The 26,947-nt window shown below is 51.4% G+C and overlaps 2 protein-coding genes across 6 annotated transcripts in view; one reads left to right on the top strand and one right to left on the bottom strand.

Moving 5' to 3' along the window:
- The window catches only part of NOD2 (nucleotide binding oligomerization domain containing 2), a 30,764-nt gene extending 25,691 nt beyond the window's left edge, over nucleotides 1–5,073 (bottom strand). For 3 of the 4 annotated variants that reach the window (XM_082366622.1, XM_082366623.1, XM_082366620.1), the window contains exon 1: nucleotides 10–5,001. The gene's annotated coding sequence lies outside the window, so the exon portion shown is untranslated. Of the gene's footprint in view, nucleotides 1–9; nucleotides 5,002–5,032 lie in introns of those variants that run through there. The other variant, XM_082366621.1, reaches the window with a different exon arrangement.
- A 4,856-nt stretch (nucleotides 5,074–9,929) lies between these two features.
- SNX20 (sorting nexin 20) lies at nucleotides 9,930–24,399 on the top strand. Of its 2 annotated transcripts, XM_082366681.1 has the most exons (4): nucleotides 9,930–12,482; nucleotides 14,854–14,992; nucleotides 16,460–16,611; nucleotides 17,884–24,399. In XM_082366681.1, exons 2-4 carry the CDS (start codon nucleotides 14,863–14,865, stop codon nucleotides 18,550–18,552), a joined length of 951 nt encoding a protein of 316 aa, XP_082222807.1. In that variant the 5' UTR covers nucleotides 9,930–12,482; nucleotides 14,854–14,862; the 3' UTR covers nucleotides 18,553–24,399. The 2 variants fall into 2 exon arrangements, with proteins under 2 accessions (XP_082222807.1, XP_082222808.1); XM_082366682.1 differs by lacking the exon at nucleotides 9,930–12,482 and having other exon boundaries at nucleotides 14,701–14,992.
- Nucleotides 24,400–26,947: the final 2,548 nt, after the last annotated feature.

The raw sequence follows: 26,947 nt of genomic DNA on the forward strand, positions 1-26,947 counted from the left end.
TGACGTCACCTCTGTCGATAGCTTGCTCTGGGCTCAGCCTTCAGACTCTGGGTCCTGGGAATCTGTGGGGAAGCGATCTCACGGAGCTTCAGGCCCTGGGAGTGTCCCCATGCGGCAGAGAAAATCTCTCAGCAGGGTCCCTTCTGCGACAGTCACAGAATCCAGGGCCGTAAGCTGGGGCAGTGCCCACAGAAAATGAAAGTGAAAGGAGGTAGGCATGAAAAAAGAAGAGGAACGCCAGCTTCTTTCTACAAAAAAGGGACATTCCAGGATACTCAAAGAAGCAGATGCCAAGGGTCTTGGAAAGTCTGTGTATTTCCTATTGGTTGTTTATGCGTCTAACTCCCTTCTTGGCCCAAGTGGAAGCCTGGGTTTTACTCATCCTGGCGTCACTAAGCTTGGCACGGGGCTGGGCCAAGGGGAAGTACAGTGGGAATGTTCATGAATCAAAAATCCACTGAGGGAGGGGGTGGGGCTGGAACGTTCTGCGCCTGTCCTCATATGCCATCCAAAGTAAGGGAAAGGAGAAATCACCAGCTCGGAATGCTGCCAACACCTAGGCTGGAAGCCTTGCGCTGGCCAGATGAGGAAACTGAGGCAGCGAGGTTACCCATGTGTCTGGCAGCTTGGGAGGGAGGGCATCCTCAGTGCGGAGGCCACGGTAAACCAGAAAGGAAAATAGTTCTCTCTGGCCAAGCAGGCCTCCTTCTTGCGCCCACTGCCAAGCAGAGGAGTCAAGAGGGTAGAGGTGGGGAGAGGGGAGAGGAGAGAACAGGACGGGGTAGGAAGAGCTCTGGGCTTGACCCTGGATTGGTTCTCAGCCCCATCACCACCCCTGCCCAGGTCCTGGGGAAAAGAACTACCACCCACCCCTCCAGAAACAGCCCAGAAATGGGGTCAGCACTCTCTTTCCGACCCAATGCCTGGAGGGCATGTGTGCAGCCAGAAATTAAAGAAGTTGGAGTTAAGATGAGATAGGACATTCTCTGCCCCTTTTACTCAGAGGATGCCTAAGGACGGACAGCTGCTCTCTCCTCAGCATCGGGAGAGCCTGGAACACCCTCCCTGCCCCGTCAAAGACCATTAGGCTTAGAGTAGGCATGGCCAAGTCATCTGCAGGCAGGCCTTGAGCAGGAAGGCAAGGCTGAGTGGCACAGGACTGGCAGGTCTAGATTTGCCCACAGACCCCACCTCTCTCCCGGGGAAACCCCCGAAAAGATGGGCAGAAGCCAGAGGTGGCCAACCAGCTGTGAAGAACTACACAATTCTCAGCAGTTCTGGCACAAAGCCTTCTCCCTCCACCATTAGCTGCACTGAGAGACCCCACCAAGCCCAGTGATCTCTGACACACCCGTAGACATGCTAGGCCACAAGTGGACAAGCTACAAGTAAGCAGGGGCTCTTCCCAAACACTCCGAGTCCGGGTCAGCCGATGGATGCTTGAGCCACACATATCCAACTCGTGATGTCAGGGCACCTGGAGAAAGAGGCAGGCCCAAGCCAGAAGGTTTGCTGCTCCATCTTCCCACCAGTAGCTGGAAAGTCCCAACTCTGTCCTGGCCTTCTTCCAGAAACCTCAGAGGTGGGAGAATCCCCAAGGACCAATCTGGCCAGCATCCTGTCTCTAAGAAGGCATTGTTCTTTCTCATCTTAAACATCCAGGGCAGAGGACCTGGCCTGTTGCTGTCCTCACTAACCAGCACAGGAAGTTCCTCATTATATTTAACCAAAGTTTTTCCCGCTTCCGTTTAAATTGGGAATGGGAGAAAACAGATGTCCATTCATCACCTATCTCATAAAAACTGTCCCTAAAATCCTACCTCTTGCCCCTTTACTCCCTGCTCAGACTTCCCCTCTTCAGACTAAATCAGCCTCTCTCTGTTACCTTTTCTTCTCTGCTTCAATTACTGCAACTTTGGAGTCATTGTAGTCTTTTCTAGAGGAAGATGAGGTCTGTGCAAAGAAAAGGTCACTTCCTTGCAGAAACAGAGGGTCAAGTGGAAGGGGTAACCCACGTGGGCCCCCCCTTTATCCCCAAGCCCAGGCCAAGCTCTGACATCTCCTTCCCTCCTGACACACAGCCAGTCTGGTTTCTCTGGAGCCCTGAGCCAGTTGATTTCCTTAAGTGCTGAAATCTCAGCCTGCTGGGCCACTGCAGACAGAAGAGAGGGAGGCCCTGGAAGCTCAACCTAACTGTCCTTCTCTCAGCTGGGGCCACGCCCCTGCTGGGGCAGTGGACCCATCCCTCTCACTTCCTGCGGCATCCTCCATTCTTGCCCCCTTCACCGGGCTTCTCTCTGGGAGAGCAGTTCTCATCAGGACATACACATACTATAATTTCTCCATCCGACCCCATTTCTCTGCCCCCTTCACAGCAGGACTCCTTAGCTGTTGTCTATACTGCTGTCCTCAAGTTCTCCCCTCCTATCCCCTCCGATCGTGTCCCCTTTGGCCCCCAGCTACTTCTGTCATGGTCACCAGTGACTTCCAGGTTGCTGGATTCTCAGCCCTCACCTCGCTGGCTCTGCCAAAGGCATCTGTCATAATCACTCCCTCTTTCCTCCTTGAAGCACCTGCCTCATTGCCTTCCAGAACACCCCAACTCTCTGATTTTTCCTCCCATCTCACTGGTCACTCTTTCTGTCTCCTTGGCTAGTTCCTAATGCTGGGAGCCCCAGAACTCCCTGGTGGGACCTCTTTTCTCTGTATCACTCTCTCCCTAAGTGAGCTTACCTGCTATTATGGCTTTAAATACCAGCTATATGGTGATGATGCCCCACATTTTATTTCCAGCTCCAACCTCCCCACTAAACTTTTCCAACTGCCTAATGGACATCTTCATGTGGATGCCCAATGGGCATCTCAAACTTCACAAGCACAAAGCCAAACTCCAGCTCTTCCCCCTAAACAGGTCCCATCTCAGCCGATGGCAGCTCTAAACTTCAAGATGCTCAGCCCCAAAACCTCCGAGTCACCTTCGACTCCACCTTTCTCTCACATCCCAAATTCTATCACCCCCTACCTTCAAAATATATCTCAAATCTGAAAATCTGATATTTTTTCATCGCCTCTATGCCATAGGTAACAAGCCCCCACGGTCTCTACCCAGAATGACAGCAGTGGTCCCCTCACTGGTCCCCCCACCCTTCTGCCCTCACCTCCCTGCATTCTCTCTCCCATCCACAGCCAGATGAACCTGCTAACCTCTAGGTAAGAGCAGGTGACGCCTCTTCTCAAAGACCTCCAGTGGCTCCCAGTGCACTTAGAGTGAAAACCAAAGCCCTCGCAGTGGCCGTCAAGACCCCATGCAATGGATCCCCACCTCCCCACCCCTTATGTCTCTGCACTCATTTCCTACTAATCCTTCACTGGCTCCTCACCTACCCTGCTCCAGCCACGATTTTTCCTAGAACAAGCCAGACCCGCTCCCACATGTCATGCTTCTGCCCGAGGACCTTTGCACATGCTCTTCCCTCTGTGGGTGCACTGTCCTTTCCCCCAGTTATTCACATAGCTCCCCCCTTGCCTCCTTCAAGGCTTTGCTCGGTGGTCACCATCTCAGAGATGCCCTCCCTGACTAAGCTATATAAAACCACAATACCCCCAGCCCAATACCTCATCCCCTTTGCCTGCTTTATTAGTCTCCATAGCACTTCTTAGCACCTGACGTACCTTGTATTTACTTATTGGACTGCTGTCCAACTCCCTTCTAGAAAACCAACCCCATGAGGGCAGGGAATTTTGTCTGATTTTTTCATTGCTATATCCCCAGTGTCTCATGCAGGGCACTGATCAAGATTGTGTGAATGAATAAAAGAATGAATTTACTCTGCATGGTTCCAGGAGGCAGGAGTGGAGCCAAGGGGTGGAATCTGCAAGCCACAGATTTTGACCAAATGAAGCCGGAGCTGCAGGCCACTGAACAGCGCTTCATAAGGAATGAGCTTCCCATCACTGAGCGTATGCAACAGAGGGATCCTGCTGGGTGGGACGTCAGTAGGCTAGATGGGGTCCCTTCCTGCCTCAGATCTCACAGTGCCAATTGGCTAAGGGGATCTGAGTAACCAACCAACTTAGGGGCAGAGTGGTTGTAACAGGAGAGCAGAAGCAACCAGAATGTCACTCTGGTCTTCACCAAGGGGTCAGGAGACGAGTGACATGGCAGGCTTCTCCCCTCTATGGAACAAGGACCCTGTGGCCAGGGAACAGCCCATGGGGAGATGGAGCCCACCACAGGGAGGAGACTAAGAGCTCCAAAAGAGAGAGAGAAGCAAGAACAAACTCAGAACCAAGGGTCCAGCTGTGGGAGGCCTCCCTGGAGGGGATGGAGGGAGGCTTGTGAGTTTGCTGTAAAGCAAGTAGGACCAGATGGCTGTTGCTCAACATTAGGAGCGAAGGAGAGGATGAACAGCACAAAGGATGGGATGCCGGCAGGCCCTGGTGTGGGCGGGTCTGGGCAGGGATGGGATGCAGAATGGGCAGGGGTCTCCACACCCACCACGGGGGAGGAGGAGGAGGTAGGAGACCCCCATGACAGTTACAAGGCCACAGGCAGGGTTAGAGATCATCCAGGCACTCTCATTTATACCCACCCATCCACAAGTAAGGTGAAAATGGGGAAACTGAGGGAGAGAGGAGGGGACTGAACAGAGAGTAGCTCCCGCTCAGACCTGAAGCCTGGCCTCCTCATTCCCAGGCCGGCCCGGTGCCTCGAAACTTCATCCTGCATGTTCTGCCCCCACAAACCCCTCGATCCCCAAATCACGGTCTCTCTCCAGACCTCAGAGGCTCCTGGGGCAGAAGTTCCGCCCACTCTCCCAAACCCCTCATCGTTTGTAGTCACAGCCCACCAGGAGGCTCCCCAACCTCGAAACACCCCCTTTCCGTCTAGACCCCGGGACTCCTGAAGGGGAAACCGAGGCAGCCCCATCCTAAGGCTGGCGGCCTGGACCGTTCGGAAGTCAGGTGTCCCAGTCCCGGGAGCGGGACCCTCGGCACCTGCCACCCCCGCGCGGAGCCCACGACCACTCACGCCCGGCGCCCCGATTCCTCCCCGCAGCTTGAGTCTTGACTCCCCGGCTCAGCTCCAGCCTGGGCTGCGCGGGCACCCGGGCCCCGGCCCCGCCCCCGACGTGCCCCGCCCCCACTGCCCACCCTCTGCCTGGCAGCCCCGCCCCTCCCGAGAGAGCCAGCCGGACCGTGGGCGGCGGAGCAGGCAGGGCAGAGGCAGGCTGGACGGCCGGTGCCGCGTGACCCGGGCCAAGTATGTCATCCTTCCTGAGCCACCTTTCAACCGGAGGGAATCGAAGAGTCTCTCAGGACAAGTCCCCCATCTAACACACACACACACACACACACACACACACACACACACACACACACGGAGATATCCTGTGAATTGAAAAGCTAGGAAAGCTGTTGGGGTCAGTATTACCCAACGCACCCTTTGAGGGTCAGGAAGTTCATAGTCATCTAAAGCCTTACTATTGTGAAGTCCCAGGACAGAGTTCTCTGGAGTGTGATGGTTCCGTGTTAGGTAGCAGTGGACAGGGCATTTAAACTTCCTCTTTCTACATTTTTCTTTCAATTCTTCTAAGTTGAGGCAAGCCATCTCAGTTTAGTACTAATAGGGCTTGAACACCTCTCTAACACTGCCTAGTCTACTTGGCTCTGTGACATTATCTAACTAGAATTCACCAGCACTGTTTTGTTTACATCAGATTTATTTTATTTTATGATTTCTTATTCCTGGCAAGTGATTGCTGGTTTTTCATTGAAGGTATTAATATAAACATTCCTTTTAAAGCATTTGTAATTGGAGGCTTCCCTGGTGGCACAGTGGTTAAGAATCCGCTTGCCAATGCAGGGGACATGGGTTCGAGCCCTGGTCCAGAAAGATCCCACATGCCACGGAGCAACTAAGCCCGTGCACCACAACTACTGAGCCTGCGCTCTAGAGCCCGTGAGCCACAACTACTGAGCCCGCATGCTGCAACTACCGAAGCCCATGTGCCTAGAGCCCATGCTCTGCAACAAGAGAAGCCACTGCAATGAGAAGCCGGCATACCGCAACGAAGAGCAGCCCCCGCTCGCCACATCTAGAGAAAGCCTGCATGCAGCAGCGAAGACCCAACACAGCCAAAAATAAATAAATAAAATAAAAATAAATTAAAAAAAAAAACATTTGTACTTGGAAAATTTTAAATGTAAAGTCAATTTCAAGGAAAAAAACTGACATTGACATAGTGCTTTACAGATACTCATTTAATCCTACCTACAGGATATTGACTATCTTTTCCCTAATTTGTAGAGGAAGAAACTGAGGCACAGAAAAGTTAATTACTTTATCCAAGTCATGACAGCAGAGCGGAGATTTGCCCCCCAGATGTCTGACATCAAAGTTCATGCTCAAACCACTACCCCACACTGCCTCCAGGTAAATACCTGCACTGCTGGTGCACATTTGGTTGAGGCTGGGAAATGCTGTGTTAGAGGCACTGAATCTAACCCCAGGAAAATCATTCCAGATGGTGTACAGATCCATCTACAAGGATGTTCACCACCATCTTATCTGTAACAGCAAAAACCTGGAAGCCTCCTGAATGCCCAATAATAGCAGATTACTTAAGCAAAGTAACAGAGCAACTGAACCTGGAAAACTTACCCGATTCATCTTCTCTTATACTCCACATCCAACCTGGGAGCAAATTTGTCAACCTGACCTTCAAAACATATTCAGAATGCAGCCACTTCTTACCATAGCCACTATTACTACTTGGGTCCAAATCACTGTCATCTCTCACCTGGCAGGAGCGCCCAGCCATTCCCCATGATTCTAACTAGTCTCTCCTCAACCTCACACTGAGCAGCAGTCTCCGTGCTGGTCCCCTGCTCCAAGCAGCCCACTCTGCTCCAAGCAGCCCACCCACCCACCAGTGTCCAAACCATTCTACAGCCAGGCCCACATGATGCACCAGTGTCCTTATAGCTCTTGGTCCTCCCACCTCTGTGCTTTGCTCACTCTGGGCCTCAGTGGGAGGCAACAGGTTGAATAGCATAGACTTTGGACTCCAGCGAACTTGGATTTGAATCCCAGATCTCTATACCTTTGGGCCAGTTATTTAACCTTGGCCTCAGTTTCCCTAACAGCTAAGTGGTGTTGACAATTCACTTAGATCTTGTCGTGAGGAGTACAAATATAGAACTTGGCACAGAGTAAGCCCTGAACTCTGTATAATATGAATGTTATTTATTGAATACTTACTATATGCCAGGCACTGTACTCTCATCCCTCACATGAGCCTCTTTATGGAATAGGTACTATTCTTTGCCCCGGCTCTTTTGAGATGAAGAGACAGGTTCCAAGAGGTAAATAATTTTCCTAAGATGACTCAGCTACAGGATGGTGGAGCTGTTAATCAAGCCCACATCTTTCTTTCACTCCTTTTGTTGGGACTTACCAATCCTTCAGTGCCCACCTCCCTCCAGGGAGCTTTCCACTGTCCCCACGGAAGTCTCCAGTCCTCTGAGCTACCAAAGAGCAGCCTGCCTGTGCTCTTGTTTGCTCTCAGCCTGGATGGTGTTCTGTTTCAGTTCATGCTCCATGTGTCCATCCTGTTTTTCCACCAGACTGTGAGCCCTTGAGGGCTTGAGACATTCCTTCACCATTGCTGGACCTCCACCTCTGGCCCAGTGCCTGGCCCAAGTTTGTTGAGTGACTTATTAAAAGAGAGACAATGCACGAGGGAAAGGCACGGTAGAGAAGGCAGCTTTTTACTGAGCTGCCTCAAACCTGAGGAACCCAATGTACCTGGGGCTTTTGGACAGCCTCTGGTCTTACCCATCCCCATCTCAAGACCAGACCCACATTTTGTCCCCTCCCCCCACCTCCAGCCCTAACCAACTCCAAGCTCATCAGTGAATCAGGCGGGTTTTGCTGAAGATCAGAAACCCAACAAATCCAGCTCCCCTGATGGGTGGGCCTCCTCTTCTGCAGACTCCTTACTGTGTCTCCTCTCTTCTCCCCCTCCCCCATATGGTTTCTAGAATCACCTTCAGTTTCTCAAACCCTTCCCTTCTAGCCCCAAGCTTCCAAATTCCACTTCAGCAAAACAGAATATTCCACCAGCTGAACTTACTGTCTTTGAAAAACAGTTTCTCAATCCTCCATCATTAGTTCACTCACAGCCAGCTCACATCACCCTTTTTTTCAGATTAGAAAAAGGCGTCCCCTTTACCTGAGGGAACACAGGAGCCAGCTTGGAAAAGCAGAGTGAGGGCTGGATTTCAGCCCCACTCCTGCCCTCCTGAGGCACTCTGGGCAGGGCACAAACCTTCAAACTATGTGCAATTGCCCTAAACTCCCATGCAAACTCATCAAAGCCTTTACCTAAGCAAACAGATCTCCCAGGAACACAAGATGTTTGTGTCCTGCTGATAATTAAAGTTAGATTTTCTCCACATTTTAGCCATGAATTCTTACACAGATCAGAAGGACTGACAGAGCTTGTGTGAGGCCCAGGAAGGGCTGAGGTGTTTCCCCAGCCTGCAGTATAGAAATAGAAACCCACACGCCAGTCCCACACCCCCGACCCACCCGTCGCTCTGCTATGTCTCAGTATAACCACATCGGTGCCCCACAGCGCACTCTGTCTGTGGCCCTAATTTTAAAACCCTGCAGTATTAAGAACTTTTGAGATTTTTTAAAAGCTAATGTTTGTATACCCAGCTATGGGAAAACAAGATTGACATGACCGGGTTTTGCATCACCTACTTACGAACAAACACCTCCCCAGTTTGGGTTTTCTTTGCCAGACACGTGGAGGCACACCTGTGATCAATCAATTCTTACTGAATTTCTCAAAAGTGGTGTTTCGGTGTTGGAGTCCCAAGCTTGTCAGACATCCAGAGCAGCAGTGAGTGGTAGTTTACAGTATTGTTATCTGCCCAGTGTGGAATGCTTTGGTGCTGGGAGGATCCTTAACTTAATCTCATGTTGCAATTAAGGAAACTGACATTCAGAGAGGGCAGTGGCCTACCCAGGTCGCACAGTGAGTCAGGGCTGATCTGGAGTCACAGCCCGATCTCCACTTCTCTGCGTTCGCCCACTCATTCATTCATTCACACAGTTACCGAGCACCCACTAGGTGGCAGGCGCTGCAGTGGGTACTGGGGACAGAACGCTGCCACAGACCAAGTCCCCGTGATCAAGGCATTCCAGACGGGCACTAAACAAGTAAACAAATAAGCAAAACAATGATAGTTCTTGACAGGGGGTCAAGAAGGGCTGCACAAAATAGAGAAGATCGAGCTGCACCCTGAGGATGAGAAAGAAAAGAGCTTGTCATGGAAGGAAGCGAGAGCAGGACATTGATGGCTGAAGGAATTGCAAGCGCAAAGGCTGAGAAGCACATTTGAGGAACAGAAAGCAGTCCGGATGGCCGGTGTGTGGTAAGTGATGCCGGGAAGGGTGCGAATGAGGTTAAGAAGGGGGCAACCAGCAGATTACGGAGGCCTCAGCCGGGGGGGCTGGGTTTACTCGGAATGCGGGGGGAGGCCAATGAAGGGTCCAAGCCGGGTGAATTCTAGGGAAGACACCTAGACTCTGACATGCCAGCACTTCCCTTCCTGAGTTCCCAAGGCCCCTTGGTGTCCCCTTTGGCTTCAGTAGTGCAGTGGGGGGATGCCCATTCCTGTTCCACACCCCCCCATGACAGTGGAGCCCTGTCTGTCCTTGTAGACACATAGAGGTCCTCTGCCACCTCGAGCCCTGTCCTTCAGAGAAAAGCCAACACCCGGCAGGTGGCCAAGTGTGGCCTCTCCTGGTTACTCTGGTCCAGCTAGTTCCTTCCTATGCAGACCAGACGCTCCTGCGCGTCTGGGGGTTTCCAAAAAGCATCTCCCACCCTGAGAAGAGGAAGCAGTGGCTTCTACACACTCTTCCCCATGGTTGCTGGTTGGAGGTGGGAGGCACACAGGGCTGCAGAGAAGGGCTCAGAATCTACACTGGTATCTCGCAGGTTCCAGGCCCAGGACAGGACTCAGAGAGGAGGAGAGACGGAGTTCCAGCCTCCCTCTATACAGAGCCTGCATCTCCACGCCACACCAGGTGTTCTATGGGGCAGTGCAAGGTGGAGGTGAATGAGATATGGCCCCTGCCCCCCCAGGGGCTCACCAACTAGCAGGCCAGAGGCACACTACTGATGGCCCTTCCCCTAGAGCTAAACAGACCCTGACATGTGTGGATACTCTTTTTATAACAGGGATGGCACTGCCAAGCAGTGGGATTGGGTGGCCATTTCAATAAATAAGGCCAGTAGGTGAACATGTGGGGAAAAAACGTGGACCTCCTACCTCACACCATACACAAAAATCTACTTACTCTAAGGGCATTATACTGACGCAAGTAAGAAAGGCAAACTAGAAAGGTTTGTAGAATAACAAGAATTGCCCGCCCTTGTACAGTGCTTACTAGGTACCAGCATCGCCCTAAGTGCTTTGAGCATCTTAACTCATCTTAAGCCTCACAGTGGCCTGTGAAGTTGTTGCAGAAAGAACGATAAAGGAGTAATGTCCATGGTCTTAACGGTATGACACCAGCTATGAAAGAAAAGATTGATACAGTTGAATGCTTTAAAGTTGGCAACTTCTATTTATCAAAAGAACCCATTAGAAGAGAGTATAAATGCAAACCATAGGATGGGAAAGATATTATTGAGGAGCACATATACCCACATGAATACATAAAGAACACCTACAAACCATGAAGAAAATAAGCCAATGAGAAAAATGAGCAATGGACTTGAACAGACCCTTCACCAAAAAGGATATAAGGATGGCAAATAAGCCCATGAAAAGATGCTCAACATCACTAGTCACTAGGGAAATGCAACTTAAAACCATGACGAGGGCTTCCCTGGTGGCGCAGTGGTTAGGAATCCGCCTGCCAATGCAGGGGACACGGGTTCGAGCCCTGGTTCAGGAAGATCCCACATGCTGCAGAGCAGCTAGGCCCGTGTGCCACAACTACTGAGCCTGCGCTCTAGAGCTGGTGCTCCATGACGAGAGAGGCCACCGCAATGACAGGCTCGCGCACGGCAATGAAGAGTAGCCCCCCGCTCACCGCAACTGAAAAAAGAAAGCCCACAAGCAGCCACGAAGACCCAACACAGCCAAAAATAAATAAATTAATTAAAAAAAAAAAAAACCATGACGAGATACCACTACACACCCACTGGAATGGCTGAAATAAAAAATATTGACCATATCAAGTGTAGGGGAGGATGCAGAACTTCTAGAGCCTTCATACACTGCTGGTGGGATTGCAAAATGACACAACCACTCAGGAAAAGTGTTTGGCATGACTGAGTACAGTTGAAGCTATTCATACTCTGAGACCCAGTAAGTTCGCTTCAGATAAATGTGTGTATTGGATGAATGTGTAAGAATATTCCCAGCAGCACTGATCATGATGGCCCAAACTAGCAACAACCCAAATGTGCACCAATAGACAAAAAAAAAGGTAAGTACTGATATATTCAAATAATGTAGCAACACAGCAGTAAAAATGAAAAAGCTTTAGCTACACACAAAAAAATTGATAAATCTTATTCACATAAATGCTGAATGAAAGAAGCAAAGCACCAAAGTATACAAACAGTATGTGTGGCTCAATTAATATAAAACTCAAAAATGAATAAAATGAAACTATTGTTTTGGGGTCTGTTAGTAGGTGATAAATTACAAAGAAAAGCAAGGAATTAATCCCCATCAAAAATCAGGACCGGGAAGGGGAGGAACCATAGCTGGGGAGAGATACATGGTAGACTTCTTGGGGGGGCGGGGGGAGCTGGGAGGTTTTATTTTTTGTCTTGTTCCAGCCTCCTGCACTCCAGGCCACAATATGGTTGGCTACAAATCATGCAACTGCCCAGAGGTTTGGCTTCCCTGGTACTTTCTGTCTGGCATGTGGGATGCAGCTTCCGCCAGAGGAAGGCACTCTGAGTCTACCCGCCCCCAATCCGGCCCTGGCTCTGCATCCCACCAGCTCTGCTCCAAGCCTCAGTTTCCCCATCTGTCCTTAGAGCAGGATGGCCCCCATCATGCCTAGCTCACTAGGGTAGGATAATGAACATTAAAGAGCTTTGGGAACTAATGTCCAAAATGCCAGAGATTGTCAAGGACCCTGAGGGTCAGACAGGCTGATGTGGGAACTGAGATCCAGGCCCGCCCTGCCCTGCCAGGTCTGGCCCAGCAGGGCAGCCTCTGACTGTCTGTTAGTTGAGTTCACTACCATCTTTCATCAGCCAATGGGCTGGGGCAACCAGGAGCGGGTCACACAGCTTATTTCCTGTTTTCATACAGGGAACTTAGCAAAGTGGCAGCCACTGGCCTGCTCGCCCAGAGCTTGGAACAGAGAGCTGAAGGGGGCCATGTGACGTCCCTCCTGGACCCCTGGACACGCACAGGACCAGAGACCTCAGGTCAGTGTCTGATCCCAAGCTCAGTGGGCCTCTGCCCGCCTGTGGCCTGAGCCCCCTCCTCCTGTAACCGTCCCTCGGTACCCCTTGGGGGCAGGGTGGCAGGGAGAAGGGCTGGTGACAGATACGCAGGACTCCCCTCAGTGCATTGGGGCAGAGAAGGGGGGCAGCTCCTTGACCCTCCGTCTCCTCAATTCCTTTTGAAGTGCCAGAAGCTTCTCCAACCTCTCTTGAGCCTGGGGAATGATCCACCAAACCTGTGTTTCTCAAAAAGTGGTGCCAGGGAACGCCTGTTTCAGCATAGCCCTCGGGACCTGTGCAAAAGGCAGAATCCAGGGCTCACCCCAGGACCTGCTAGATGGGACTCTCTGATGTTGGGAGCAGGAAATCTACCCCTCGGCACCTCCACCTCCACCCCCGCCCCTGAGGAAGTTCTGATATATGCTCACATTTGGGAGTGTGCCCATCCAATGTCTAGGATCTTCTGTCTCCTAGGTTGGACCAGGGTGCTTTACTCTGCTGGAGTTTCACCCCTGATGGAATGTCCCCTCCTGCCCCCTCAGAGAGGTAGCATGGGCTCTGAAGGGGGCCCTGTGTGCCCATCAGAAGAAGGCTGGACATGGCAGGCATCCCTTAGAGGGAGAAGTGATGTTCAGGGCACCTGGGAAGGAAGGAGCAAGGGTGACTGCTCCCAGAGCTGGATGGTGGAGGGGCTGGGCAGCTGCTGTCCGCTGGGCCAAGGACAGGCCCCCAAGCCAGGAGTACCAACACTTGTCATATTTTGTTGTAAAGCCTAGAAATCTTTGCTCTGTGGGGTGTAGAGATGGGAGGGAAGGGCTCACAGAACACCATGTACAGCTGTCCCCAAAGAGCTTTTGTAGTCACAGGATTGCTTTCCCCATTTCACAGATGGGGAAACTGAGGACTAGAGACTCCCCTTTCTCCTTAAGGGGAGAAAGCTATAGGGTACTCAAGCGTGTGCAGCCCTGGTCCAGCCATGCCCTGCTCTGTGCCTCGGTTTCCCATCTGTATAGGATGAGGCTGGACAGAGGGTCCCTGAGAACCACCCACTGGACACCAGCACAGAGCCCCCTGGAGAATGCCCCAGGGTTCCTTTCACCTGACACAGCAAGAGCACGTTAAGAAGGAGGTCAGGTCACTTGCACCCTTCTTATTTTGAATTTCTGTGCCTAAATGGTACCCCAGCTACTCGCTCCATCTGAGCCGATGTTTTAATTGGCCCTTTTTCTAATTTGTCTCAGACATTTTAACTTGTATTCCAACTTACAGTTTAATTCAGCCATTTATTTCTCAAATATTTCCTAGAGCATCTATCACGGGTCAGGTACTAATAAACGGGACTAATACGGTGTCTGGTATGTGCGCAGCCCCGATCTGGCACTTCGCACGGTGTGCCTGACTTAACACTCACACCAGCCTCGTGAAGGTTGTCGTGCCCCTTTTGTAGGAAACTGAGACTCAGAGAAGTTAAATAACTTCCAGGCACCAGCTCATCTTGTTCACTTACCTGGGTCACAGACAGAGTTATGCATAAACTGAACCCCAGGACTCCTGCTGCCCACCCTCTCCTGAGTACCAGGGAGAGGATTCTGAAGTCAGATCAGCCTGCGTTTATGCCCTGCCCACCATTTACCAGCTCTTGATCCTGGGCAGCTCAAAATCTCCGTTCTTTTACCATAAAATGGAGACGAAAAGCTCCTACCACGCACAGATTCAGACGAAGCGAGAGAGTGGGCGTTGAGTGCAGGGTGTGCGGCCTGCACACCACAGGCATCTGGCTTTGCTTGGTTGGTCACGCCCACCAGCCACGTGACCTTGGGCTAAACCTCGGTTTCCTTATCTGTTACTGGAGTCATGATAGATTATCGTGGGTGTCAAATCAGATAGTGGGTGTGAAGAGCCTGCGTGTATATGAAGTGGGTATAACAAGTTGTTAGTAAATGTTTGCTTAAAGATAAAGAGAGAGAAAAGGGAAGGATACACACCAGCCTCCTTGCTTTGGACACTGAGATTCTATTTACACATGTAATATGAAATGAAATATTGGTTTTTCTGGACAAGCCAGCAATTTTCTCTCAAGTAATCATTCAGCTACTACCTTTGCTTAAAGTCACCTCATTTAAAGTTCAGAGCAACTCGATAATACAAGGATCCTAACTATAAAAGAAGGTTCTGCTCAGCCTTGGTGTGATCGGTCCAGCAAAGGGCCAGGCCCAGGCTCAGCATCTGGCCGTTGGGCGGATGGCTAGGTGGGCAGTGGAGGGCTCAGCAGTGGGGATTATGGGCACCCCAGGACCCACCAGGAAGCCCAACACAAGTGGGCACTCACTGTTCTCTCTTGTTTTCCTGGCAGCCTTGGAGCATGGCAAGTCCCAAGCACGCCAGGAGCCCTGGATGGACAAGACCCATATCCCAGTGCATGGCAGGGACCAAGCCGAAAGCATCAGCCCCTGGCCCAGACCTCCCACGTCCAGGACCTGAAGAGCACTTAGGTGGGCTTGAGGTTTGGGGCGTGGTCGCGGGGATAGAGGTTTGAAGACATTTGAAATACAAATGTGCATACTTCAATGGATGCCATGAGAAACAGGGCAGCTCACTTAACTTGTGTTATCCCAAAGCAGACACTGAGACAGGGATTTGGTACAAGTGGTTTATCCAGGAGACAATGCCAGGAGGTATGGCAGGGGAGTGGGAAACCGAGGAAAGGAAGGGCAGGAAACCAGTACGGGATGTCGATGAAAAGATTACCACTGTGGGCAACTAGGGCTCAGTCCCAATGGGGGTCGTGTGGGAGACCGTATGGAGCACACCTTAGAGCTGTACCATCCCAGAGGCGAGGAGGCCAGGCTGCTGTCCCCGGGTCCCATCCTCCATTGGCTGAGGTATGCTCCACAACATGCTGCAATGGCCCAAGAAAGCCCTCAGGGGGAGAGTCCTAGGTGCTTCCGATAGAAGCCAGTGGGATGTTCCAAAACAGTCAATGCCAGTGAGGGGGCATGGCCGGGCACTGACAGTGTCTGCTATAGCGCCAGCTCCTGGAGCAAACGTCTGCCATATGCATGCAACCCTTCAAGATGTGCTGGCTGACCGCCTGCTCTGTTCCTGGCCCTATGCAGGCACTGGGGAAGCAGGAACAATCACACACCGTGCTGGCCTTCAAGCTTAGTAAGGAAACGGATCTGTAGAAAATAACGTAAGATGCCAAGGAAAAGGCACAGGGACAAGGTGGGAGGCTCTTATTCTAAGACCAAAGGGCAGTTGAAATGATATATGGGTTGGGTCTTGAAAGACACATTGGAGAAGGGCTCCTGGGACACATGTCCTTTGAAATAAAATATACAGTGGTTTGTGCATTTGGGGGGAGGAAGGATTCTAATCTTTGCCAAGATTCTCAGAATGGCCTAGGGCTTAAGTGAGGTTTAAGAAACACTGTTACTTTTTGAGGCAGGGAAAGAGGATGGCATTTGAGGCAGAAGAAGTGGCATGTGCAAGAAAAAGCAGGGAGTGTGGGAAATGAGATGAGAGAGGAAGGGCCGGCCAAGCTGAACCTGGAGCCCAGCATCCTCAAAGCTCCCCCCATCATCCGCTGGTGTGCGCTCCGCAGGCAGTAAGGAGGGTGGAAACCAACCAGCCACATCCCTGCTCTGCAGGAGCATGGGGTTTCACAACAGCCAGAAGTGGACGATGTACCACAAACACACTGCATTTCCCAACCAAGAAGCCTCTTGGGGATGCTGGTCTGTCCCAGGTTGCCCACGGCGAGATGGATTCAGCCAGGTTGGGTGTAGGGGTCTGATTGATGCCCGACTGGGCCTATCCAAGGTGGGATGGAGGAGGGGGATATTCACAGCGCTTCCAGATTCCCACGGCTCATCCCAGACAGACCCAGCCATCTCCCCAAGCCCTTGCCCCCAAAGCACACTGACCTGTGCTAGTCCTTAAGCGTGTGGTCCTTCCAGATGCCCACGGCAGCCAGAGCTCCAACTCCAGCATGACCACGCGGGAGCTGCAGGAGTACTGGCGGACCCAGAAACGCTGCTGGAAGCACGTCAAACTGCTCTTCGAGATCGCTTCCGCCCGCATCGAGGAGGCGAGAGTCTCCAGGTTTGTGGTAAGCAGAGACCAAAAGTGATGGCGTGCCTTCACGGCCTCCTTCCTGGCCCTGGGCAAGGCTGGTGGCACTTCAGTCTCCTTGACCAGAAGATGGATTGACACACTTTAACTCACAGAGGTCTTCTGGCAAAAAATGGTCCAAAAGTGAGATTTCACGCTCAGCACCATGAGGACTGGAGAGTCAAGGTGCCTCAGCCTAAGAAGCAAACGGCCCAGTTTAATTCCATGTTACCCAGTATTATCATCTGTATCCCCTCTTCATTGTTTTTGATACCCTCATATCATTTTTATTATGTACCTCATTTTTTCTTTAAAGTGGATCACTTTTTAAAAACACTGAATAGATTTATTTCAAAGGGAAATACCTTAAATGGAAAACCAGTATCACACAGCATAAGAAAAGGTCATTATAAAAGTAAATACAAGGAAAGCTCAGGGCTGTTATTAAATTCTAGCTGCTTACCACGGCTGGTGGAAAGCTGGGCTTGGGGCTGTTTTCTTTGGGATGGAATTTCAGCCTATGTTGGGGGAGAGGTTGACGACTATGGAAGAGCCACACAGCCTTTCTTTGCCCCCCACCGTTCCCCAAATGGGAGTGGAGTACTAATAATAGCTGACCCTGAGTGCTGACTGCACGTCATGGTTTCAATGCACTAACTCATTTGATCCTCACCCAGTGAGGCAGGCTACTATCCTCATTCTCTGGATGAGAAAACGGAGGCTCAGAGAGGTTAAAGTACCTACCTAAAACCATACAGCTAGACCGTGGTGGGCTGGAATTATAACCCAGGCAGTCTGTGTCCTTAATCAGCATTCTCTTGAAAGAGAAGAGAAAAGAATAGTTTTCTTACTTGTAACATCACTGCCAGTATATCACCTAAAACCATCTCCCAGGAGTTCCACACCTGGAAAACACAGATCTTATTAATCCAAGCCTCCCAGTTCAGGAAGCTGAGGCCCAGTTTTGACCACGTAAAACCAAGAACGCGCCAGGCCCCCCGCACGGCAGATTCCTGTGCGTCCTTTCTGCCCCAGGATGCCTCCGCGTCACTGTGTTTGTTTGTTATTCTCCGGTTGACTCTTGTCACCATTCGCTGTTACAGCTCAGCCAATGCTGATGGCAATTTAAACCAGAATTGCAGATAACCATCACCCATTTCTAGGGTATGCTTTAAATGATGGTCATCATTATTTTATTTCCCGGGCTCTCTCTGTCAGTTGAAACCCTCCGTGAGGGTGTAGTCAAAGGCCCTCTCTCTTTGCACCGCAGATGTACCAAATCGTCGTCATCCAGACGGGGAGTTTTGACAGCAACAAAGCCATCCTGGAACGGCGTTATTCAGACTTCGAGATGCTCCAGAAGAAACTCCTAAAGACCTTCCGGGAAGAGATCGAAGATGTCGTCTTCCCCAAAAAGCACCTGATGGGGAACTTCACCCCGGAGATGATCTCCGAGCGCAAGCTGGCCCTCAAAGAGTACCTAAGCCTGCTCTACGCCATCCGCTGCGTGCGCCGCTCGCGCGAGTTCATCGATTTCCTCACGCGGCCCGAGCTGAAGGAGGCCTTCGGCTGCCTGCGCGCGGGGCAGTACACCAAGGCCCTGGACATCCTGGTGCGCACCGTGCCGCTACAGGAGAAGCTGGCGTCCCACTGCCCCGCGATGGTGGTGCCATCCCTGTGCGCCATGCTGGTGTGCCACCGCGACCTGGAGCGCCCCGCCGAGGCCTTCGCCGCTGGGGAGAGGGCTCTGCAGTGCCTGCAGGCCCGAGAGGGCCACCGTTACTACGCCCCGCTGCTGGACGCCATGGCCCGCCTGGCCTACGCGCTGGGCAAGGACTTTGTGTCCCTGCAGAAGAGACTGGAGGAGAACCAGCTCCGGAAGCCCGCCTCCCGGGGCTTCACCCTGAAGGAACTCACCGTCCAAGAGTATCTGTACTGAGCCGCTCCCGCAGGAAGCTGGAGAATTGGGGATCACCATGGCTTGTGGGCTTTTGGGGGTTGATCCTGAGCGGGAAGAGCCACTTTGGGCTCTAGCTTGTGGGATGACTTTGAAGAAGCCCCTCCTCTGGTCCTCCGTTTGCCCATCTATGTTGAGCAGAGATGCTTCCGGACATCCTTGGAAGCCTCTGCTTGTGTCCTGTGTCCCCCTGATGCCAGACCCACTTCGTCTCAAAACCACAAACCCAGCTGCCCAAACACTGGAGAGTCATATCAACCTCACTGGTGTTTCTGTAGGTAGCTGGAGGAGAGGTTTAAACTGCACGTCACAGACAGAGCTTAATCCATTTCCCCAGAGACATCTCTCTGTAGCTGCCCTGAGTCTTTCCTCTTTGTTCCTCCCCCCTCAACCTTGCTGGCGAATATCCCCACCTATTATCCTAAGTATTCTAGCTCTTCCCTGTTAGGTGTAGGCCCAACTCAGCAAAACAAAAGGTCACCTACTGCTCCTCAAGGCCAGCTTTGTCCCCAGGATGAGCCATATGTCATCCTTTGAAGGGTGAGAGGATCCTGGGCTAGAACCAGCAATCACTGCCTGGGGTTGGTTTTCATGTGTAAGGCAACTGTCCCTTGAATGGCCTTTCTGGATTACGTAGACATAGCCCTGACGGGAGGTGGGACCTCTGGGTAGAAGAGATTGAATGCTCGACACCTCCCCATCTGAAGGACAATGGATTGGGATGCCCTTAACCGAAGTCTGCTGTCAGACCCCCAAGTGAAGTGGATTCTGGACCAATGACCTGGGTTCAGCACAGGGCAGGAGTTGATGGTACAGGCTGGTTTGGACCCCATATGCCTATCAGGCTAGTAGTCCCTGAAGACCTAAACCACGTGGCTGAGGTTATTATCGGGGTGAGGCTGTAACTTGGGAACCTTAACCTGGGGCACCACACTGGCCTGAGCCAAGATCTAGCTCAGCAAAGAGCAGTGAACGAGCATTCACTGAACTACACCGAACGTATTCAACAGCAACGCCATGTGGCAACACCTGGAGTGGCCCAACCAGGCTCCTTCCTGGAGGTTAGACACAGACTGACACCTTCAGGAAAAGAAAGTTTTCAAGTATCTCAATTTACTCCAGGAGAAGGACACTTTAAGTGGGAGAGATTGGATTTCTTGGAAATCTGGGCAGGTGGATAATTAAAGTGTTAAATGGAAAAATAAAAAGAGCTGCAATTCTTTTGTAATAGTAAAGAAGATCATATTGATTTTACAAGTTCTTTCATCAAATATAAAATGCTACTGTCAACTGTTAGATGCACCAAATATTCACTAAGAAAGAAAAAAATGCCCAACATGGGGAGTTTAGTAGGAGTTTCCAGCAAAAAGCTGGGCGAGCAAAGAGTTAGCTCCCAATGTAACGGTCCACGTAGAATAAACCTGCTTTGTAGAAAGGGACAGTGAGGAAAGGCATGACTCAAATTTGACACTGAGTGGAGAGTGCGGACTCTAGAATTTGAACTGCAGACTGGTACTCAGCCAGGTTTGGGGTCTAAACACACACCGTGTGGTCCAAAATCCTCAAGCTGAGAAGTCATGGTAAAGAGGTTTCAGATGCAGGTGTTTCAGGTACCTTGCACCACCGATGCAAATTCTCTTTGATGGAAGTCAACATAGATCCAGGCCAGTAGAGAGGAAGATGCCATTGACTTCAGAGGTGCTGAAGTGTAAGGGGTAGAGGGTGACTGTGCATCTGAAAATCACATATATATGGTGTACATGTGTGTGGTGTCGAGACAGAGGAAAAAACCTTATGCGAGGTAAAAGGGACCTAAGAAATCATATGGGGGAGTTTCCCATCAGTATCCTTAAAGAAGGGCTGGGTACCACAGAGTAAGGAAAAGGACTTACTCTGGCTTCTGAAAAGGGCCCACCCACAAAGCACAGCTTCAGGCCTCCCACGTTGTCTCCTCCTGGTGATGTTAGATGCTGCCCTCCCAGTTCTTCTGATGGCCTTGGCCTGTGGGTCCACTGGTGTTTCTTCGGGCCACACACACTGTGTCTTCATCCACTCAGGGTGTCCGACGGCCTCTCCTCCTGACATCTCCCTTTGCTGCAGAAGTCTGAGACCCGCTCATTTCTTGGGTTCCTGGAACAAGTCCTTGAATTCCTCAACCCCCTCCTCCAGGAAGCTTTCCTTGTGGCCCACTGTGACCCCACCAGGGTACCCCACTTCCCTGTTTGCCTGGACCCTCTCCCACCCCACGGTACTGCTAAGTCTTTCTTTCCAGGGAACCCTGGGGGTGGTGGCAGCTGGGATTGGACCCTTTTCTCCTGACTTCTCAAAAGTTGAGCCCACAGGACAGGTGAGGGGCACTTGCCCTCAGTGCTCAGGGTGGAGCCCCGGACCAGAAGCACCTGTGTCACCTGGAGCTTATGAGACATGCAGAATTTCAGGCTCCATCCTAGACCTTCTGAATCAGAATCTGCATGTTAACAAGATTCCCTCACCCACCTTCTCCTTCCTGCCCCACGAAGGTGATTCCTCTGTACGCAGGTTAAAATTTGAGAAGCCCCATGTTGAATTGACTTGACGGTGGCCTTGATGAAAATCATCCACAGCGCCTGGGCAGTCTGCCATCTGGGTTGCTCCCTGCCCCACCTCCTCCCAGCCCAGACCCTCGCCAGTACACATGCTCCAGCCCAGGGCCCCAGCAGCTCTTGGTGGAAACACCATGCCATCCACACCCACACCCAGGAACCTGCTCTGGGCACTTGGCCCCAGAGCCTGAGGGGGACCCGTTCACATGAAGGTGTGCTCCAGCAGCCTCTGGCTCCTGCTGGATGTGACACAGAGCCAAAGGTCTCCCTTTGGACGGAATTTGTCATCCTTATGAGACCCCATGCCTGGGATGCTGGCAGGTCTCTTACCCCCAAGCCAGGATGGGGAAACGGTTACTACCAGGGGCTCCCCAGCATTTTTGAAGCCCTACTGTGTGTCTAGGGGTTCTCTGATTACTGGCGGTCCAGCTCTGCCCAAGAGATATTCTTATCCCATTTAACAGACAAGGACACAGACCCCCTGAGAGGTTAAGTGACTTGCCCAAGGTCACACAGCCAACAACAGATAAAGCAGGAAATTAAGTGCAGGCCTGTGTCACCCCCAGCCTGTGCTTTCCTCCCTGAGCCCCACATTGGAGGACTGGGAGGAGAAGGTTGCAGATATGTCCCTGGGGATATGTCCCTTCAAGGTACTTTCACTCCTCTCTGTTTACAGGTGGGGAAACTGAGACCTGGAGAAGGGGCTCTCTCCAGGTGACATGGTGAGACAGGGGCAGCTCCAGGACTGGGGTGTCCACATCAAAGTGATATGGTATGGCAGGCTGGGCAGACAGAATAATCCCAGGTTGAGATTCCAAGAGGCCACTGGGGGTCACCCAGCTGGACCTGGGGGGCGCAGGATCAGTACTGAGGCCTGAGCCAGGGCAGCTAGCCTGCTAGCCAGGAGGCTCTGTTCAGGGTGGGCTCTGGCCCCATTGCCTACATTCCCTTAGCTCAGCAATGGTCTCCTAGCTATAACTCTGCTTTGGAGCAGCAAATCCAGCTCCAGTTCCACTTGCTGGGGACAGGAAGCTCCCACCGTGTCCCCAGCCAGACTCTCCTGGGCTCCTCCAGAGAGTCCCGTCCTCCTGCAGCTGCCTTCCCAGAATCCTCCGTGCGGGGCCCAACAGCACTGCCATCTGGTCTAGCATCCACTAGCCATCTTCCTTCTGGCGGTCTCCTTTTACTCATGTAAATGTATTTGGAAAAGAAACTTCCTATTACAACCCTCCATGGAAAATCAGATTCACCTGCTATAATGAGAAGGCAGCTATAAAAATAAGCACAATGAAACCTCTCGTTGTTATTACACCTCCGCGGCCTTTGTCTGAGACAGGCCTTGAGTCTGAGGCCACCAGATGTCCTCTGTCAAAAGAGACAGAGCCAAGCCTTAGAGACCTGTTAGCACCACGTTGAGACTGCTCTCTGATTTACTCAGAAGGAATGGAAAATATTGCAAAGGGAAATAAGCTTCTGACCGCATGGCCTGGATCATCCGATGTTCTCTGTGCGTTGTCTCAGACAAGTTGGGGCCTTGCTCCCTCTCCTTGGCCCCATGGCCCTGGTCCCCCCCGTCCCATGCCCTGTATCAGCCCTGCTTGATCAGTCATGTGCTTGGTTTCGGCTTTGGCTGACATCCTTGGTTTTCCTCATCCCACCTGGGAGGCTCCAGCTCTGGGCTTCAACACCCTGACATCAGGTAAGACCCACAAATGGAGGGAGAGTTCTGGTTCGGTCAAAGCCAGAACCTGCAGCGTGTCCTCTACTTGGTGTCGCTGTGTCCCCTGGTAAGAGCCAAAAAAATGCCCCTCCCTGGAAAAGGCCCTGCACAAGCCCCAGCAGCCCAGTCAGCAGAATAGGGCCCCTCACCAGCCTTACCCATACGCCGTGTACGTTCTCCTCTCTCAGTAAACAACGATTCATGGTGCTCCTACTCTATGCCAGACCCTGCGAAGAGCTGGGGACACAGCGGTGAACAGGACAGATCGGGTCCCTGTCCTCATGGAGCTGAAACATCAGAAGGGAGACACTTGCAGAGCAAACCGAAGCTGGGACAGAATGGTCTCCCTCAGCCAGGTGGTCAGGGAGGGCTTCTCGGAGGAGGAGGTGTTTAAGGGAGCCATAGGGGAGGCTGAGGAGGCAGCCACCGCAGCGTGGGGAGGGGAGAATTTTAAGCAGAGGGAAAGCGGAAGCACAGCTCTGAGGCAGGAACCTCCTCTGTCCCCAGGGAGCATCAGCCCAGGCCCGGGCCCAGGAAAGGGGCAGGTAGGCCCTGGACATCCCTTCCTCTGGCTGTGCCTGCTGAGAGGAAGGGTTCCAGGTGCTGACAGAAAGCCGCCTGGCAAGCCCATCTGTGCCGTGGCCCGTCTCCAGTAACTGGCTTGTTGCAACGTGAATGAGCTGGGAGCTCGTGTTTAGGGCACTCGGATCCTTTGGGTTTACGAGTGACAGAAAGGCAGGGTAATCTGACAAAGAGAAATTTACTCTCTGAAAAGCCCGGGAATAGATTAGCTTCAAGTCAAGTTGGAGCCCAAAACTCAAACCGTGACCTTTACATCTGCTTTCTTTCTCACTTTCACTTTCTCTCTAAATTTCTCTTTCCTCAGCTTAGCTTCTCTCTCAACAGGCATCCTCCTGGTGACAAGATGGCTGTAGCAGCACCAGGCTCATATGCTCCTTCTCGGCAACCCCACAGGAGCCCCCTGCAGGGCTCCTGTGAAGCCCGGGTCTGTAGGATGCGTAGGAATCGCCCACCCACATGTCCTTTCTTGAGGAGCCCAGGCAGGGCAGACCACAATGAACTCCCCCGGTCTTCACCAGAAATCGGTCTCCACATACTGTTTTGTAATCTGCTTTTAAAATTTTTTTACTAGACTTTATTATTTTTAGAGCAGTCTTAGTTTCTACAGCAAGATGGAGTGGAAGGTACAGATAGTTCTCTTATACACCCTGCCCCCGCACATGCATCGCCTTCCCACCGGAGTGGTGCATTTGTTACAACTGATGAACCCACGGTGACGTATCATTGGCACTCAAGAGTCCACAGTTTACATTAGGGTTCACCCTTGGTATTGTACACTCTATGAGTTTGGGCAAATGTATTCACCATTATAATATACTGAATGTGATAAAGTCTGATTAGAGAAGGATTACATTTTTTCTGTATATCATGAGCATTTTCCTGGAATATATAATATTTTCCCATGCTATTTTTAATAACACTGATTTCTCACGTATGTGCCACCGCTTTTTTTTTTTTTTTTAAAGAATTATTTATTTATTTTTGGCTGTGTTGGGTCTTCGTTTGTGTGCGAGGGCTTTCTCCAGTTGTGGCAAGCGGGAGCCACTCTTCATCGCGGTGCGCGGGCCTCTCACTATCGCGGCCTCTCTTGTTGCGGAGCACAGGCTCCAGATGCGCAGGCTCAGTAGTTGTGACTCACGGGCCCAGTGGCTCCGCGGCATGTGGGATCTTCCCAGACCAGGGTTCGAACCCGTGTACCCTGCATTGGCAGGCAGATTCTCAACCACTGCGCCACCAGGGAAGCCCAGCCACCGCTATTTTAACTGTCTTGTAAGGTTCCAAATTTTCCTAACTACAGGCAGCACTGCAGTCAATGCCTTGATCCAGTGTCTTTTTCATATTTGTGCTCTCTGAAGGCAGTTTCTAGCAGTGGTATTTCTGAATCATAAACACTGTTAGTGATTTTGATAATATTAAAGTCTCTCTCTCCTTAGAGTCTGTACTAACCCACCCCTCCAGCAGCTAAGTGTGAAAGAGAGATGCCATTTCCCTGAACCTTCCATAACACTGGATGTTAGCATTTTTAAACTATTTTCAATGTGATAATGAGAAGTAGTGTCCACGGTTTAATGTGCATTTCCTCATTTCTGGTGAGTATGAGCATTTTTCATAGGCTTCCTGGTCGTTTTTATGGTGCTGAAAGTTGTAAAAATGTTTCTTTTCCCCTTTCCATCGGTCACTTCTGGAAGGAGGCGGGACCTCGGGAGGATCTATTCCGCAATTTTTAAAAAATGGCCAGCAGATGGCGCTGCCGCATTGGCGGCACCGAAAGCTTCGCGGGCTGCGCTGGCGAAACGGCATTTAAACAAACAGGAGGGAAATTGAGCGTTTCTTTCAACAGAGAAAAACAAGACTTTGAAAAACCGTTGGAAGGGGTTTGAAATAATGCTGAAAAGAAAGAGCTTTGCTGGGAAAGCGCTGATGCTTCGCTGCCTCTTCACTGCACTTCCCACCGCTCGTGTTGTTTGGGGTACCCGGGCGATCCCCACTTGCGGTTCAGGACGTCACTTCTCGATTTCTGCTCCCTCATCCTCTTCCCCCAGCTCACACACCCAGAGGGGCGGAAGGAAGCCTCCTCGCCGCCGCCCCTCCACCTCCTCGATCAGCAGGAGGCAGTGAAACCGCAACTCCTAACAGAATGGGCCGCATGAAAACAGCAGCAGCGCGCAGAGCCTCCAGGAACAGGACCGCACCCACTGTGGCCCGACGTTTGGTCCGCTGGCTTCTGAGGGAGAGGGCTGGACTAAGCCTCCCTCCATATGGGAGGAGGGTCCTTCTCCAATATCGGGGTGGGGGCGTGGGTACCCACAAAAGCCCTGTCACGTGGCTTTCCAGGAGGGAGGCCTTGGGTGTCACGCCTCTCTCCAGATCCCACCTCCGATCTCTTGAGGACCCACATGGTGCTGGGGGCTTCCCATCCATCTGCCTGCGGAACTGGAGGAGAGGGAGGGGCGGCATAACGTGACTTCTTTTTACCATTAAATACCTGGGCCCCCGGTCTCGAGACTGTTGGTAAAGCATGGGTTGAATGAGAAAGTAAATGGAAGGAAGGAAGAGGGGAGAGAGTGAGAGGATAAAGAAAAGTCTACCATGCTTGTTAGAGTGTAAATTGGTACAACTCTGGGGAAAACCATCTGGCGCCATCTACTGAAGCTGAATATAAACAGCTCCCTGAGGACCCACAATTCCACTCTTAAGAATATACCCCATAGGGCTTCCCCGGTGGCGCAGTGGTTGAGAATCTGCCTGCCAATGCAGAGCACACGGGTTCGAGCCCTGGTCTGGGAAGATCCCACATGCCGCGGAGCAACTAGGCCCGTGAGCCACAACTACTGAGCCTGCACGTCTGGAGCCTGTGCTCCGCAACAAGAGAGGCCGCGATAGTGAGAGGCCCGCGCACCACGATGAAGAGTGGCCCCCGCTTGCCACAACTAGAGAAATCCCTCGCACAGAAACAAAGACCCAACACAGCCAAAAATAAATAAATTAATTAATTTTTTTAAAAAAAAGAATATACCCCATAGATAGATAGACACCATCTTCACCAAAAGACACGAGCTAGAATTTCAGAGAAAGACTACTCCCCAAAATATTCCCCAGCTAGAAACAACCCAAATCTCCATTAACAGTCAAACAGATAAGTAGATGGTGGTACATTCATATGTTGGAATATTATACAGCCACGAAAACAAACTGCACTTATACACAAGGACGTGGATGAATGTCACAAACAAGACTGAGTGAACGAAGTCAGACACAAAGGAATATAGCCTGTGTGATTCCATTGAACGAAGTTCAAGAGGAGAAACTAAATGATAGAGGTTAGGGATGCTTACTGAGATGGCAAAACTCCCAAAAGGAAAAAAAAAAAAAAAAAAAGCAGAAAGAGTTGCTATGAAAGTTGAGAGAGTGCCTATTACTTCTGAGGACAAAGGGTCAGTTGATAGGAGGCAGCAAAGAGCATCTCGGCAGTACGGGAATTTCTGTTCTTAGT

Source organism: Balaenoptera borealis (genome assembly GCF_965194805.1).
Source record: "Balaenoptera borealis genome assembly, chromosome: 19".
NCBI lineage: Eukaryota > Metazoa > Chordata > Mammalia > Artiodactyla > Balaenopteridae > Balaenoptera > Balaenoptera borealis.

Coding starts and splice junctions, on each gene's coding strand:
- SNX20 (XM_082366681.1), top strand. CDS start 14,863: ATGGCAAGTCCCAAGCACGCCAGGAGCCCTGGATGGACAAGACCCATA. Junction 14,993..16,459: donor AGGACCTGAAGAGCACTTAG/GTGGGCTTGAGG, acceptor TGGTCCTTCCAG/ATGCCCACGGCAGCCAGAGC. Junction 16,612..17,883: donor CGAGAGTCTCCAGGTTTGTG/GTAAGCAGAGAC, acceptor TTTGCACCGCAG/ATGTACCAAATCGTCGTCAT.